Here is a 13,156-nt window from a genome sequence, read left to right on the forward strand (position 1 = left end):
TTGGAAATTTAATCTAAACCGAACGAATTTCAAGCACAATTAAAACCTAACAAGAAAATCCATATATATACACTACCGCTCGAAATTTAAGCAAAATCAAAACCAAGCAAGCAAATACACACACCACCGTCGTTTGAACAAGCAAATCCATACAGCACCATTCGAAATTCAAACAAAATAAAAACCAAACACGCAAAGAATCGTCGAAGAAGAGTGAAAGTGGACGAACGGTGGTAGGAGCATCAAAGAAGAGTGAAAGTGGTTGAGCGGTGACGGTGGTCACAAGGGTAGTGACTTAGGGCCTGTTCTAATTGACTGAAATCAGCTGAACTGAACTGAACTGAAATAAATATTTTATAAGAGAAGGAAATTAGGAGCTGAATTGAACTGAACTGAAAATAAACGTATGAGAACAAGCCCTTAGTGAGGAAAGAGGGAAAAAATATTAGGGTGTTGGCCTATGTTGCCACAAGGAAATAGTGGTGAAGGACGAGTTGTGCTGAGGCATGAAGGGCGAGCGATGGACGGTGGACAGTCACTGAGTGAGAGAAAAGGGTGGAAAAAATTAGGGTTGCCGCACTAAGAAATTAAGAAATAGTGAGGAAGGCTGAAAGGGAAAAGAGGGAAAAGGAAATAGGGTTTAGGCTTATATATAAAAGGGAATATAGGTTGGGGTATTAAGCTTCATTTAAATTCGACTTTTGTTTCTTGGAAGCCTTGTACTGAAACCGATCCGTAATGCATACTTTCTTAAAAAATCCCCAACTGATCAAACTAAATTGTTGATTTGAATTGAATAAATTTCTGATTTTAATCTATATCACTTTCACCCTAGTTGTTGGTAGTAAAGCTTTAGCTTAGGAAATATTCTACTCAAGCCAAACAGATGAAAATGGTTTTCAATCTAATAATGGATGGAGCTAGGGTGAAAGTTCAGTTTGCGGTATGGTTAATAGCCCAAACCAAAACAAACGACATTAATTCTTCAAACCACGCCACACCATAATACTATTGAAAACGAACCAAACCACGCCATTTTAAATTCGTTTTTTCAAAAGAAAATCGAACCACACTTAAATTTTTCATCTGCTTCCTTTTTGCCCCATCTAACTGGTCATTCACTCCAACATCGCCCACATTAGTTAACATTCTAGGACATAAAAATAAAAACACAAGTTTTATTATTTTTTTGGATTTACATATGTAGGGTAGAAATTAGTATTGGGCTAGACTATAATTTGGATATGGGCCATAATTCGGTTTGGATTTCGGGTTTTGGTTTTTCAAATCTTAAAATCGAAACCAAACCATAATAATTCGGTTTTAGGATTCCTCAAACCGCACCAAACCATATTAGAAAAAAAAAAAAAAAAAAAAAAAAAAAAAAAAAAAAACCGCACCACATTTCTAATTCGGTTTGATTTGCGGTTTGGTTCAATTTTAAACCGCATTAGTTTCACCCTGGATGGAGCTCCATTTTTTGTTATGATAAATTTGTTTTCAACTTAAGAAACCAATTTTCATCACTTTACAAGCCTAACAAAGGAAAATACAAATTATATTTCAACTACAATAAATTTTTTCTCAACCAAATAGCATATAAGAACTTAAGCTATCCCATTTCATCAAGAGACACAAACATTTAATCTAACATCTACAAATCAAGGCTGACTACTAGGTAATTTAATGAGAACAGAATGCTCTGGTTTGTGGTCACACTCGAAATCTAGATGCACGAATGCTCGCTCAACTTCTGGGAGCTTCTCAATCTTAATCTGCAATGACTCTCCAATTGCATGAGCTTCTTTCAAAGGCAAGTCTTCCGGTAGCTCAATGTCAACCTTATTCAAGTCACAATCAATTAAGAAGTTCAAACATAAAAATTTCATTCCATTTTAAATCTATTTTAAACATTCAAGTATCTGACAGAAATCAAGACTAACCTCAACAAAGTATAGAACACCAAAGGTATATGCTCGAACTGTATCAACACGCTTGATTTGAGCATGGTGTTGTATAACTAGGTACGTCAGTTTCTGCAAGACTTCCGGAGGTGCTGCTTGTCCAACCAGAGAAACTGCATAAAATGAAAGGACTAGTATATAAATTGAATAGCACAAATTCCTTTACTTGAATAGCCACTGCAAAGATGCTAATACTTTCGCCAAAAGCCTTAGAAAATGCATATTTAGTGGCTTAGTGGCGAAGCTACCAATCTTTTCAAGTAAATTTTATTTAGTTCAAATAATTTTGACAAAAGAACGTTTTTGATACATTACCCAATACTATAATACTTCGAATAATCAAAGACAAACTAGCAATATATTCCAAATACCCATGTAAATCTAACAAGTGCACACTTACAACAGCAACCAAATTATTTATGGATTATATATACTCCAAAATCATGTACAAACCTGCATTTTCAAAAACGGTTCCAGACCAATTTGAAATTGTGTATATAGCCAGAGCAATAGCACCAAAAGGATCAATCCACCAATAAAATTTGTCGCCGAGAACTGCAGCTATTAATCCCACAACATTTGTCACCACATCAAAGTAGTGATCCTATCAATTGGTAAAAACAGAAGCAAGTCATTATAATTGCATATGATCTTTACTACAGTAATGCTACAATAATGCTTCTTTTTTTTTTTATATAGAAAAACTCTGATCTTAAGAGTCATATGGGTACCTTTGCATATGCACGAACAATTCTGTTTCCTGAGCTTTTGCAATAAACCCAAAGTGCGAATTTTACAGTTGTGGCAGTAAGCATGATAGAGTATAGCCAGATAAGCTGCTCATGCGTCATCTTTGGAGAAGGTTCATTTCTTATCAATTGTTCCACAGCTTCAATAAGCACCTGAAACCCTGCATCAAAATACGTAGTAATTTTCTTAGTGAGTCAAGAGTGGTATTACTCATAAAGTCGTACTAAAATGAACAAATACGTGTATTGCAACATTATATCCAAATTCAAGATCAAAAATTACCAAGCGTGGCCATGACAGCTGCAAAAATTACAATTCCCACAGGTTGAACCCTTAGTTTGCCTATAGGGTACTGGTAAATATTGATGTTCTTCATCGACAAATGCGTGAACCATAGGATTCCACCAGCCATGAGATCTAACAAGGAGTCAAGTGTTGAGGCTGCTATAGCAATAGACCCACTTCTTATGGTTGCATATATCTGCATTTTAAACAAGCACGAAATAAGATGCTTATAAAACTAGGGAATTTATATAGAAAACATTGCTGATGCTAAGCTCTCTCAAAAATTAATGCTGCCTTGTTATTGCATAAAAACCTTTAATGCTAGCAACACAACATTGGCTCCATTGGATATGTTCATTGCTCTCTCATGTTGTACTTGTTCTCGTCTTTCCTCCTCTTCATTGATGTCAGGAGGTACATCTAGAGCATCAACCTCCTCAAATGATTTTAATGTTGAAACTTGCCTCTCGTAGTATACCTTCTCCGCTACAATGACACGAGACAAAGTACAAGATGGTAAATTCAAGAAGACTGAATATCCTATACATTATTAAATCTGACAGACTTCAGAACTTGTTAAACAAGATCACAGTACAGTTTAACCTTGCCAATTTTCTAATTAAGTTCGATATTTAAGGAACAGATTTAGCAAAATATTGAAGATATATCTACCATCAAAGTTTTGACCAACTATTTAGCAGAATCAAACATGGCTCTATAGTCTAAATGTAGGTCTGATCCTTTGTACTTAGCAATAAACAAAGTACAGACATACAGTAAACCAATAATTAAGTACTCTGTTTCATTTTGCACCCAAAAAAAATTATGCTTCCAATATAATGCAAGTTATCAATAATCAATATAATGCTAGTAAAATAGAATGTATCAATCCCTTATAAATAGATAAATGAAAGAAACACATTAAGAAAGTGAACTACCTTCGATTAAGCCCGAGGTATTGGAAAGATCTAGATCAAAAGGGGACTCAGGATCCATGGCCAGCTGAACCTTGTGAGGCAACTTAGAGAAGAAATCATTCTTAAGACTCGTAAAAGAGTATTGTCGACAACATATATCACCTCTTCCATTCCCATTGTTAACCAGGTGTTGTTCTTGCTCATTTGACATGCCCAACAATAATGGTTTTTTGGCATCATAATCCCCCAATCCACCACCACCTTTTTCCATATTTCTTTTAACTTAACTAAAAGTATATGTCAAAACAACCAATTTCAAACTTCCTACTCACTTTACCAACATCAATGAGCTCACTAGCAAAGATATTAATACATACATAAAAGAGAATAAGCTCGATAATCGAGCAGCGAATGAATTCTCCTTGAAGTGGTGTTAGTTGCAGCTAGCATATCATTGAGACATGCATGAATAACCCATCCCGAAGATAAAGATATATAACATAAAGTTTTCAGAACCACCCCACAACTTTTTTTTCTTTTTATCACATGAATGACAAAAAACTAGAACAGGAACAAATAGAAAACGTACGAATAACAAAGAGTCAAATTTGTATAACAACAACCACAAAAACAATGATAATAATTGACACAAAACCAATATAATATGAGTAACAACGCTAGAATGAATGAACTCAAGAATGTAACAAAAAAATTATGTATGTTTCAACAGATTTTTGTGGGTTCTTTTGGAGTACAATTTTGGTGTTGTATACACCTAAGATCTGTTTTTGCGTTGGTTTGTGGCTATTGAAAATTGATGAAAATATGTAAGACTTGCAGGGATAAGTAGTAAAATTTGACCGTTTCTTTGTTTGCATAAAAAGTTTAGGACAAAAGGTTAAAGATAATTATAATTATTGTCACAAAATCTAGGAATTTTGTCCTTAAATGACTTTCTATATTAAGAAATTACTCCTAAAAGATTCGCGGTTTATTGTGTAAATTTGTTAGTTACTCTTAACTATATTTAAGCTCATCTTGTCTTTTTGTAGGACTAAAAATTTAGACTATTCAAAGCAAAGATGGATATATATAGGAATTTTAATATAAACTTATTTATTTAAATCAATAATGCTTTATAAGCTTTCTATTAGTCATTATTTCTATAATGTAAGGTATTTTGCCATTTTGGTTGATTAAGATCAAGTTTATATGTTTTGCAAACAAAACAAAACAAAACAAAAAAAAGATCAAGTTTATCTAGAGGAGTTTATACTTAACATTGTTGTAAAATATGGGGAATCGATGTTACGAGGGTGCGCAGTGAGGACCTAGGAGCCTGAAGAGTTGTGGCAATCCCGTGGCAACAACATTTGAAGTGACGTACAAGGGATCGAGCTTTCTAGAAAGGGTTGTACAAGAAGGGTATCAAGCTATAAGAGTCGTTTCCATATCTTTTCCTCTACACTTATCTTTAGATTAAAACACCTAATTGAACAAGTAAATCAAACTCCCTACCCCCCACCTTCAAGATCATATGAAGGGTTCGGGTGTGGTAGGGAGGGGAGGAGAAGGGAGGAGCGAAGGTGATGTAGTGATATGAGATGGTGTACAACAATGGGGTCAAAATGGGCAAAAGAATCATGCGGTGGTCAATTGATAAGGTCCAAGTTAAGCAATTATATAAGATAACTTGTGCTTCTGCAATGATATTTTGGCGCATTCGTAAAATGTTTGCTAGATGACGCTTATCTAGAATTACCCGTAATGTACAAATTACAATTCAATAACATAATCTCAAAAAGCCCTGACTTTCATAATAGTAATAGAGTATAATATTTAAGCATGAAAATAATTTATAATACTATCTCTGTTTCATATTATTTGCAATGATTAGACATATTCATTTCATATTATTCGCAACGATTAGACACTTACAAATAATATGTAACGGAGGTAGTAACAACAATAAACACCACTAAATTTCAAGAACACCATACATGACTTTCTTTACGCACAAACATAAATACGGAGTACTATAACACCACTAAATTTCAAGAACACCATACATGACTTTCTTTACGCACAAACATAAATACGGAGTACTATATAATAATAATAGACGCCACAAAATCTTTGAGAACACAAGTTAATGGAAAAGGTACATAATATCATAATTGTAATCAAAGCTTGGGATCATTTACTAGTTACACAAGAACAGAGATCACATAAAAAGTGTGCCCAATCACATATTGATGTGAGATAGAAAGTACTTTGTACAAAGTATTGCATTAAAGTATTTAGTTAACCAAAGAAGTACAATAGTACATGATTATTAATTTTAAACAACGCGAGTACTGAGCAGTAGCGTCGTACTCCCAACATATCGACTGTGTACAAAACAGGAGTGGCATTTATATAACAAATCAAATTTCACCAGCCATGTGAGGTGGTACCACTCTAAACAATGCAAAAAATGCGATGGTACCACTTGTAAACAATCAGTCACATTTCCAAGCAACACCATTGATATTAGCAACAGTCAATGGTCCTGTCAAATGTTTGGTTATAACCTGTCAATCTATCTTAATTTTCTGTTTTGCGAGATGATAAGGTTGGTATATGTCCTCAAACAAGCACTGTATGTTGATTAAGCTTTGCAATCTCCTTCATTGAAAAAACACAGAAATTACAATACTCTAGAAACACATAGAAGGCGATATAGACACCAGGGTAATAAAAGACAAGGTGTGAGTTCAGACTAAATTTCATAAATGATACCCTTGGAGGCAAAAATAACATGAGGAAAATAGAAAAAGTAAAAAGAAGAGGTTTGTAACCTAAAACTAGGTAAACAAGTAAACAACTTTCTCCTAGGAAGTTATACTTCTCAAAATCCTGCACCTAGGTTGATCAAGCATCATAAATTCGCACTTTCCTTGATGCATATCAATCAAACAAGGTATTTCGCAATAAAAAATGGAATGTGGGAACTGAAGTTTGGAAATGGGAGAGAGAATTTACTAGCTAAGTTATTATGGGTACATTTTGGGAATGTTGACAAAATAACCAAAACACCCTCACAGACTCAGTATTACAGCATTATTAGCTCCCTCTATATATGCGTTAATGGCAAAAGTTTATTTCACTATTTGTTCGATTGAGCTCTCCTTAAACAACCTATACCACCTGGTAAAAGAATATGGGATACTAATTCCTGATGAATCCTGCCCGGTGTATTCAACAAATAAAAACCTACGGATTTCATTAGTTTTTTAATGCAAATGTACCATGATCCAAGAACATACAGTTAACTCAAGGTTACACCTAAAGAATAACAACCGTACTTTAGTTAGAAGGCTAAATTTCAATATATATCAACATTGACAGCTTGACAAGTACTCTATGAGTAGACGTTGTCAGCTTTGATGCTGAAATACATAAACAGAAAAATTAGCTCAATTGCAAGTAAAAGACAAGTTACATGATCAAATTGATAAACCAAAAACCATCAATAAATTTTCCAATTTCTACACCAATGAACGAAAGTATAAACCCAGCACAATTAGTTGTAATTTGTAAATGCATTACAAGGCTGAAGAACTAGAATGAGCAAGCCAGCCAGCAACTTGGTCAGCTATTATGATGGATTAGCCTAGACCTAGACACTACTGCAAATAATTGAAATTTTAGCCTAAACTTTTAAGTACTCAAGAAGAAGAAAAACACACGCAAACTGCCACTGATAAGTTGATCAATTGCATAAAAAACCTAAAAACCTGTACAAACATGTGCTAAGTGTACAAAATAGAACACAGCACATAAGTAAATCAAACCACCAACATCTATGAATTCAGCCAGCTTGAGTAACTATGTGGCCAAAAACACTACCCAAGGTTGCATCTAGGCGACCAACCAGTAATTGTTATTAGCTGGTCTCTCTACCCCCATCTCCTAAAATGTAAAAACAAAAAACAAAAATGCATATTGAATTGGAAATTTCTTAATCTAGTATCACACATTCACACTTTCCACTAATTTACACAACTATGAATTGCCGTCAACAAGATGCTGTCAGTTTTCCCCACTTTGTTTTCAGCAGATTTACAGACTCACTCACACAGTGATATGATGGCATTGTCTCAAGTATGGTGTCAAGAAACGAACCTCAACAGGATTGGTGCAGCAGTCCCTCAGCAGCTTTGCCCTGAATAATAGTCAGTAATGACCTAACATCAAGAGTTGTGCTTCTTTCTCAATTGTGGAAGCACTTTGCATGCAATGCTTTGGAGCTTCAGCAACAGATCCGGTTCACAAACCAGAAAGCAAATAAATGAATCAATCAATCAATAAAAGCACTCGACAGATGTATGGCTCTTCAAATTTAAAAGCACCCTCAAAAACTCAACTAATGAACTGCACATCGTCATGATATGGTTTGATGTGACTGACTATAGAATTCAGTGAAATCAAGTCGGAAAAGGAGAAATTTCAGGTCAATATGTTGCTGGACTGGCAATTCAGAGATGAATCCTGTAAGAAGGGATGAATACTTCTTTCCAATATCATCCAGTTCCTGGCTCATAGAGCTGAGAAATTTAGAAGCATGTTGGGTTAAGGCCTTCCTGCCCTCAGATGCCCATGAACCAGGTTCGGCAGATCTGTTACTTAATTGCCTAGATAGTTTTTTCTTATCATCAGTAGACCTGTAAATAATGATTTCCAGAGATAACTTAGCATATATGATAACAGCAGGATAACTCTACATGATAGCATGAGAAACAGAAAGATACCTTGCTTGCACATCATAAATGCCTTCATATAATCTGTCTGCTAAACTTCGGAAGCACAGTATTAGGTCAAACAAAACAAATAGTGTCTCGTATAAACTCTGTGATCTCTCTCCAAGAAGAGACTTCTCAACTATGGAATGGAGATACTTTTCATGAGCAGCCAGTAGGTCATCAAGATCTTTTGCTGCTTCAATTTCATTAGAAAAATTAGACCATGATACCTCCAAAACTTCAAACATAATGTAGTACTGCAAATTTGAGACAAAATGATTCATCTCATCCCAAAGAACTTGGCATTTCCGCAATGTTGAAAGCAACTTTACTTTAACCGCTTGTTGCAATTTGATAAAGGAGCGAGAGGTGATACAATTTGGTTTCATAGTTTTCCAAGTACTTATCAGTGCATGCTCAACTCGCCTAAGCTTCCACAGGAAATTGAAAATTCTTAAGTACCTTGACATAACAGATTCCGTAAAAACAGTATCTAGTGGAACTCTGGCATCATATTCCAAGGAGAACACATCCCAGCCCCTGTCTCCAGAATTATGTGGCATCATCTTGACTCTCAGTCTATCCAATATATCGCGGTCATCATACTGTGCATTTGATGACCTTATAGCAGTTTCCAACAGCCCTGCCAGCTTAAATGTGCTAATAGTGTTGGCAGGTTCAGAGAGTTCTGGCCCAACTATGTCCATTAGATACTGCACAAAATCACCCTGTCCAAGCAACAAATACCGTTTTATTGCCATACAATGATCTTTGAACTTGTAGCGGTTGTAGATAACATCCAGTAGATGCTTATCAATCCTCTTAGCTGCTTCAGCGACCAACAATTCAAGAGCATCAGTTTCTCCATAACCAAGACCGCCTCTCCCTGTTGTGGTTCCAGCAGCAGCTGCCGCCTCGGTCGCAGCATCAGCCCATCCTCGGTCTTCACAACATACCCTTAGGAAGTTAATTGACTTCCCAGTCCTCAGAATGCGCTGTGCAAGAGATGGCGAGATGAAAGAAGGAAGCATCCCATGATGGAGCCGATAACCCTCTCTCCAAAGGGATTCAGCCTTGACAGGCTGCCCAACAACAAAAAACTCAGCAAATATATCTTCAAGCTCCCCTTCCAAGACCCAACTTCTAACCATTTCAAACAGGGGTGAGCAAACCCGACGCAACAAACGCTTCATAAAATCTCTCACAAGGGGATCCCCATGTTGGGCATGCATATGAATAGCCCCTGCCATCGCCCCACCTCTCAAAACTCTACAAATATCTGCCAGTACAGCCATAAGCCTCATCTTAACCATAGGTTCAGCAAACCAAACCGATAGTCTCCTCAAAGACAGATAATTCCCTGAAGTGGCATTTTCAGAAATCAGTGGAATGGGATTCATTGCCTGCGCTTCAAGCACCGCTAAAAGCTTATAATACTCAGTAAGCTCATCCTGCAATGCCGCGCAGAATGCTTGCCCCACAGTACCGACATCTTGAGAAGGAAAATGATCCATGCTCTCCGATATGTACCCTTTAACTTTCCTAAACAACCAACCCAACTCACATAATTTCTGGATCATTATCCTAGTAGCTCTAGGTACCTTAATAGAATCAGACAAAGCGTACCCATCAATATTTCCATCAAATTTAACATAACTTCCATCAATTCCTTGACTAGCATACAACACATCCCTAACCAAAACCTCCTCAGAAACATCATTCTCTTCCTTCAACAAGTTAGCAAACTCCCTAAACGCAATATCGCGAATATTGTCAGGATCTTTCGACAACACTAAAACCCCACCACTCCACCCCACTTCCTTATCACGAGAAACCTTCGAATTATCACTCAACTGAGAATCATAAATCGCTGGCAAACCCCTAGAAACCGTGGAATTGGGTTGTTTTTTAGCAATTTTACAGTCTTCAGAAACAACTCTAAGTAAATACAAAACTGCCCATTTGTTATTTATACTACCAGGACCAGTTTTCGACGCAAATTTCGAATAAAGATCGGCGAAAGTAAGAGCTTCGGAAGATTTACCTTGAGTGACGAGCTGACGCTTAATTGATTCCGCCATTGCAGCTTCATCAGCAGCAATTGAAGGCGTCATTCGACTGGATAAGATGCGAATTGCATAGCGAAGAGCTTGATTGAAGTGATTAGAGTCAATTGAAGAAGAATTAGGGTTTGTGGAAGTGGGTTGATTAGGGTTAGGGTTTTGAGGTTGTGAAAGTAAACGATTAACAAGCTCTTTAACTAGATCTAAGACCTTCTGATCCTCCATGAAAATGGCAATTTCCGAAGAAATCGGAGGAAGAGGAAAGAGAGTGAGGGTGAGGGTGAAGAGTGAGGAGAGAGAAAGAGGGAAAAGGGGAAATTTGGTATTTTTTTTGAAAAGAAGAAATTAATGGATGAATTATTTTAGGGTTATTGAGATTTATGTTGGGCGCGCAAAATGATTACTATTTGCCTTTTTAAAATTAGTTTTGTTTTTTTTTTTTTCAAAATTAGAATTTTTTTTCTTTATTTAACTATTTACGGTTTTTCAAAACATTACTTTAATCGAACAATTTGCTAAATTGGTGCTAAAAATCAAAGAAATTACTAAAATAGTGTTCACTTTAAAATATTTCACAAAGTAGTGTTCACGTAAGATTAAAAAACTCTAAATCTAATTTTTATCGCTTCGTATTTAAAGTCTAAATAAAAAATCATTGGAGTCTTAATACTATTCTCTAAGGGTTTTAATTCACCATTGTTTCAAACATTGATGTTTCATGTTACATTTTTTTTTTTTTTTGACAATTTATATCCGTAGCAAATATGCTACAAACAGACCGCAGCAATCAATTCACTTATTTGAAATAGGGGAAACATAAAATGTCTAGCTTTGGTCATATTATTGTTAGGGACATCCTTAAGCTAGCTGTTTTGTGCTCCTTTATTGATTACTCGCAAGTCAGCAGATGTGGGAATGTGGCTGCCCACAAAATTGCTCAAAATAGTACTCCCTCTATTTCTAGATACTTGCTCCACTTTTCTTTTTCGACCATTTTTAAATACTTGCTCCATTTTCTTATTTGAAAAATTTTTACAATATTTAATTAATTTTTCTCACCTGGTGGACCCACCATGAATCATATTTAATTAATTTCATTTTATCTCTCCTTCAATTTTCCCCACTACTTTTGCTTGTTACAATTTATTATTTTTCTACGTACCCCACTACCTCTGTATTTTATTATTTTCTCCTATTTCTCCTAAAACTCCGCGCATGGAGAAATTGAGCAAGTATTTAATAACGGAGGGAGTAGAAACTATGAGGATTTGAGAGTTTGGGTGGAAGACGACTATCCTTCTTGTATTAGCTCTGATATTTTGCTAGATATTTCTAGTTTAGCTTAATATTCCCTCTGTTTTTAAATACTTGCTCCATTTCTTCATACGTGGGGTTTTAGGAGAAATTGGAGAAAGTAAATATGGAGGTAGTGGGGGTAGGTGGAAGAATAAAAATTGTAAAAAAAATAAAAGTAGTGGGGAGAATTAGAGGAGAGAGAACATGAATTTAATAAAATACGATCATTGTGGGTCCACTATTTGAGAGAAATTAATTAAATATAGTAAAAGTTTTCCAAATAAGAAAATAGAGCAAGTATTTAAAAATGACCGAAAAACAAAAGTGGAGCAAGTATTTAAAAATGGAGGGAGTAAAATTCTTGCTTACTAGCTCTGCTATTTTGCTAGATAAATCTAGCTTAGCTTAATAATATTCTTGGTTACTTGCTGTCAAAGAAAAAAAAATACTAGAAAATTTTCAAACATTTATATTACTACATCATATTCATACTCCATAGTGCTTATATCCGTTTTTACTATTAATAAAATACAAAAGCATTAATGATGAGGCTCAACACTAAATAAAATTAAGATATCATAAGCATTATTTATGATAAAATAATTTTTGATGTTTAACTTGATAAAGATATATCTTATATGCATAAATGAAAGTTTGGCTTGAAGAAATCCCACCTACTATAAGCTCTGATGTTCTACTTGATTAAGATTTGAGTAACTAATAGAAAAAAAATCCTCTTCGTGTCAAAGAATAAATAAATAAATAAATAAATAAATAAAAAATAATTTGATGGTATACATATTTATTCGGATTTTATTAGAAAAAAGTTTTCTTCAATGATTTTTAACCATAACCTAGGTTCGTAATTTCCGAACCTACATGGATACTAAATTGAGAAATATATTTAGGTGAACATTATTCTAGTAATTTCTTTATTTTTCAACACCACATTGGCAAATTGTTCCACTTTAATCGGCATATAATTTTAGAAAGGTAAGGTTAATGATGTAAAATTACATAAGTGGAATTTGTTTGGAGATTAAAATTTGGAAAATTCCTATTAATAGCCCTTTATTTTCACTTTTTTCAATGATAGC

At 35.0% G+C, this 13,156-nt stretch overlaps 2 protein-coding genes across 2 annotated transcripts; both read right to left on the reverse strand.

The window, feature by feature from the left end:
* Positions 1 to 1,537: 1,537 nt before the first annotated feature.
* Positions 1,538 to 4,797, reverse strand: LOC145630894 (metal tolerance protein 4-like). Its single transcript, XM_081683016.1, has 7 exons — positions 3,938 to 4,797; positions 3,313 to 3,485; positions 2,997 to 3,195; positions 2,696 to 2,874; positions 2,418 to 2,568; positions 1,944 to 2,077; positions 1,538 to 1,841 (listed from the first exon to the last, which is right to left on the reverse strand). The coding sequence occupies exons 1-7, from the start codon at positions 4,185 to 4,187 to the stop codon at positions 1,662 to 1,664; spliced, it is 1,266 nt and encodes a 421-aa protein (XP_081539142.1). The 5' UTR covers positions 4,188 to 4,797; the 3' UTR covers positions 1,538 to 1,661.
* A 2,847-nt stretch (positions 4,798 to 7,644) lies between these two features.
* Positions 7,645 to 11,025, reverse strand: LOC145630895 (gamma-tubulin complex component 3-like). Its single transcript, XM_081683017.1, has 2 exons — positions 8,710 to 11,025; positions 7,645 to 8,622 (listed from the first exon to the last, which is right to left on the reverse strand). The coding sequence occupies exons 1-2, from the start codon at positions 10,986 to 10,988 to the stop codon at positions 8,343 to 8,345; spliced, it is 2,559 nt and encodes an 852-aa protein (XP_081539143.1). The 5' UTR covers positions 10,989 to 11,025; the 3' UTR covers positions 7,645 to 8,342.
* Positions 11,026 to 13,156: the final 2,131 nt, after the last annotated feature.

The sequence above is a fragment of the Chenopodium album genome, chromosome 5, assembly GCF_948465745.1.
Source record: "Chenopodium album chromosome 5, dcCheAlbu1.1, whole genome shotgun sequence".
Lineage (NCBI taxonomy): Eukaryota > Viridiplantae > Streptophyta > Magnoliopsida > Caryophyllales > Amaranthaceae > Chenopodium > Chenopodium album.

Excerpts from the sequence above, each read along its gene's own strand:
- LOC145630894 (XM_081683016.1), bottom strand. The coding sequence starts at position 4,187 with ATGGAAAAAGGTGGTGGTGGATTGGGGGATTATGATGCCAAAAAACCA. Across the intron at positions 2,875-2,996 it reads AGCTGTCATGGCCACGCTTG|GGTTTCAGGTGCTTATTGAA; the intron begins GTAATTTTTGAT and ends ATTTTGATGCAG. Across the intron at positions 1,842-1,943 it reads GTGTTCTATACTTTGTTGAG|GTTGACATTGAGCTACCGGA; the intron begins GTTAGTCTTGAT and ends GACTTGAATAAG.
- LOC145630895 (XM_081683017.1), bottom strand. The coding sequence starts at position 10,988 with ATGGAGGATCAGAAGGTCTTAGATCTAGTTAAAGAGCTTGTTAATCGT. Across the intron at positions 8,623-8,709 it reads ATTTATGATGTGCAAGCAAG|GTCTACTGATGATAAGAAAA; the intron begins GTATCTTTCTGT and ends CATTATTTACAG.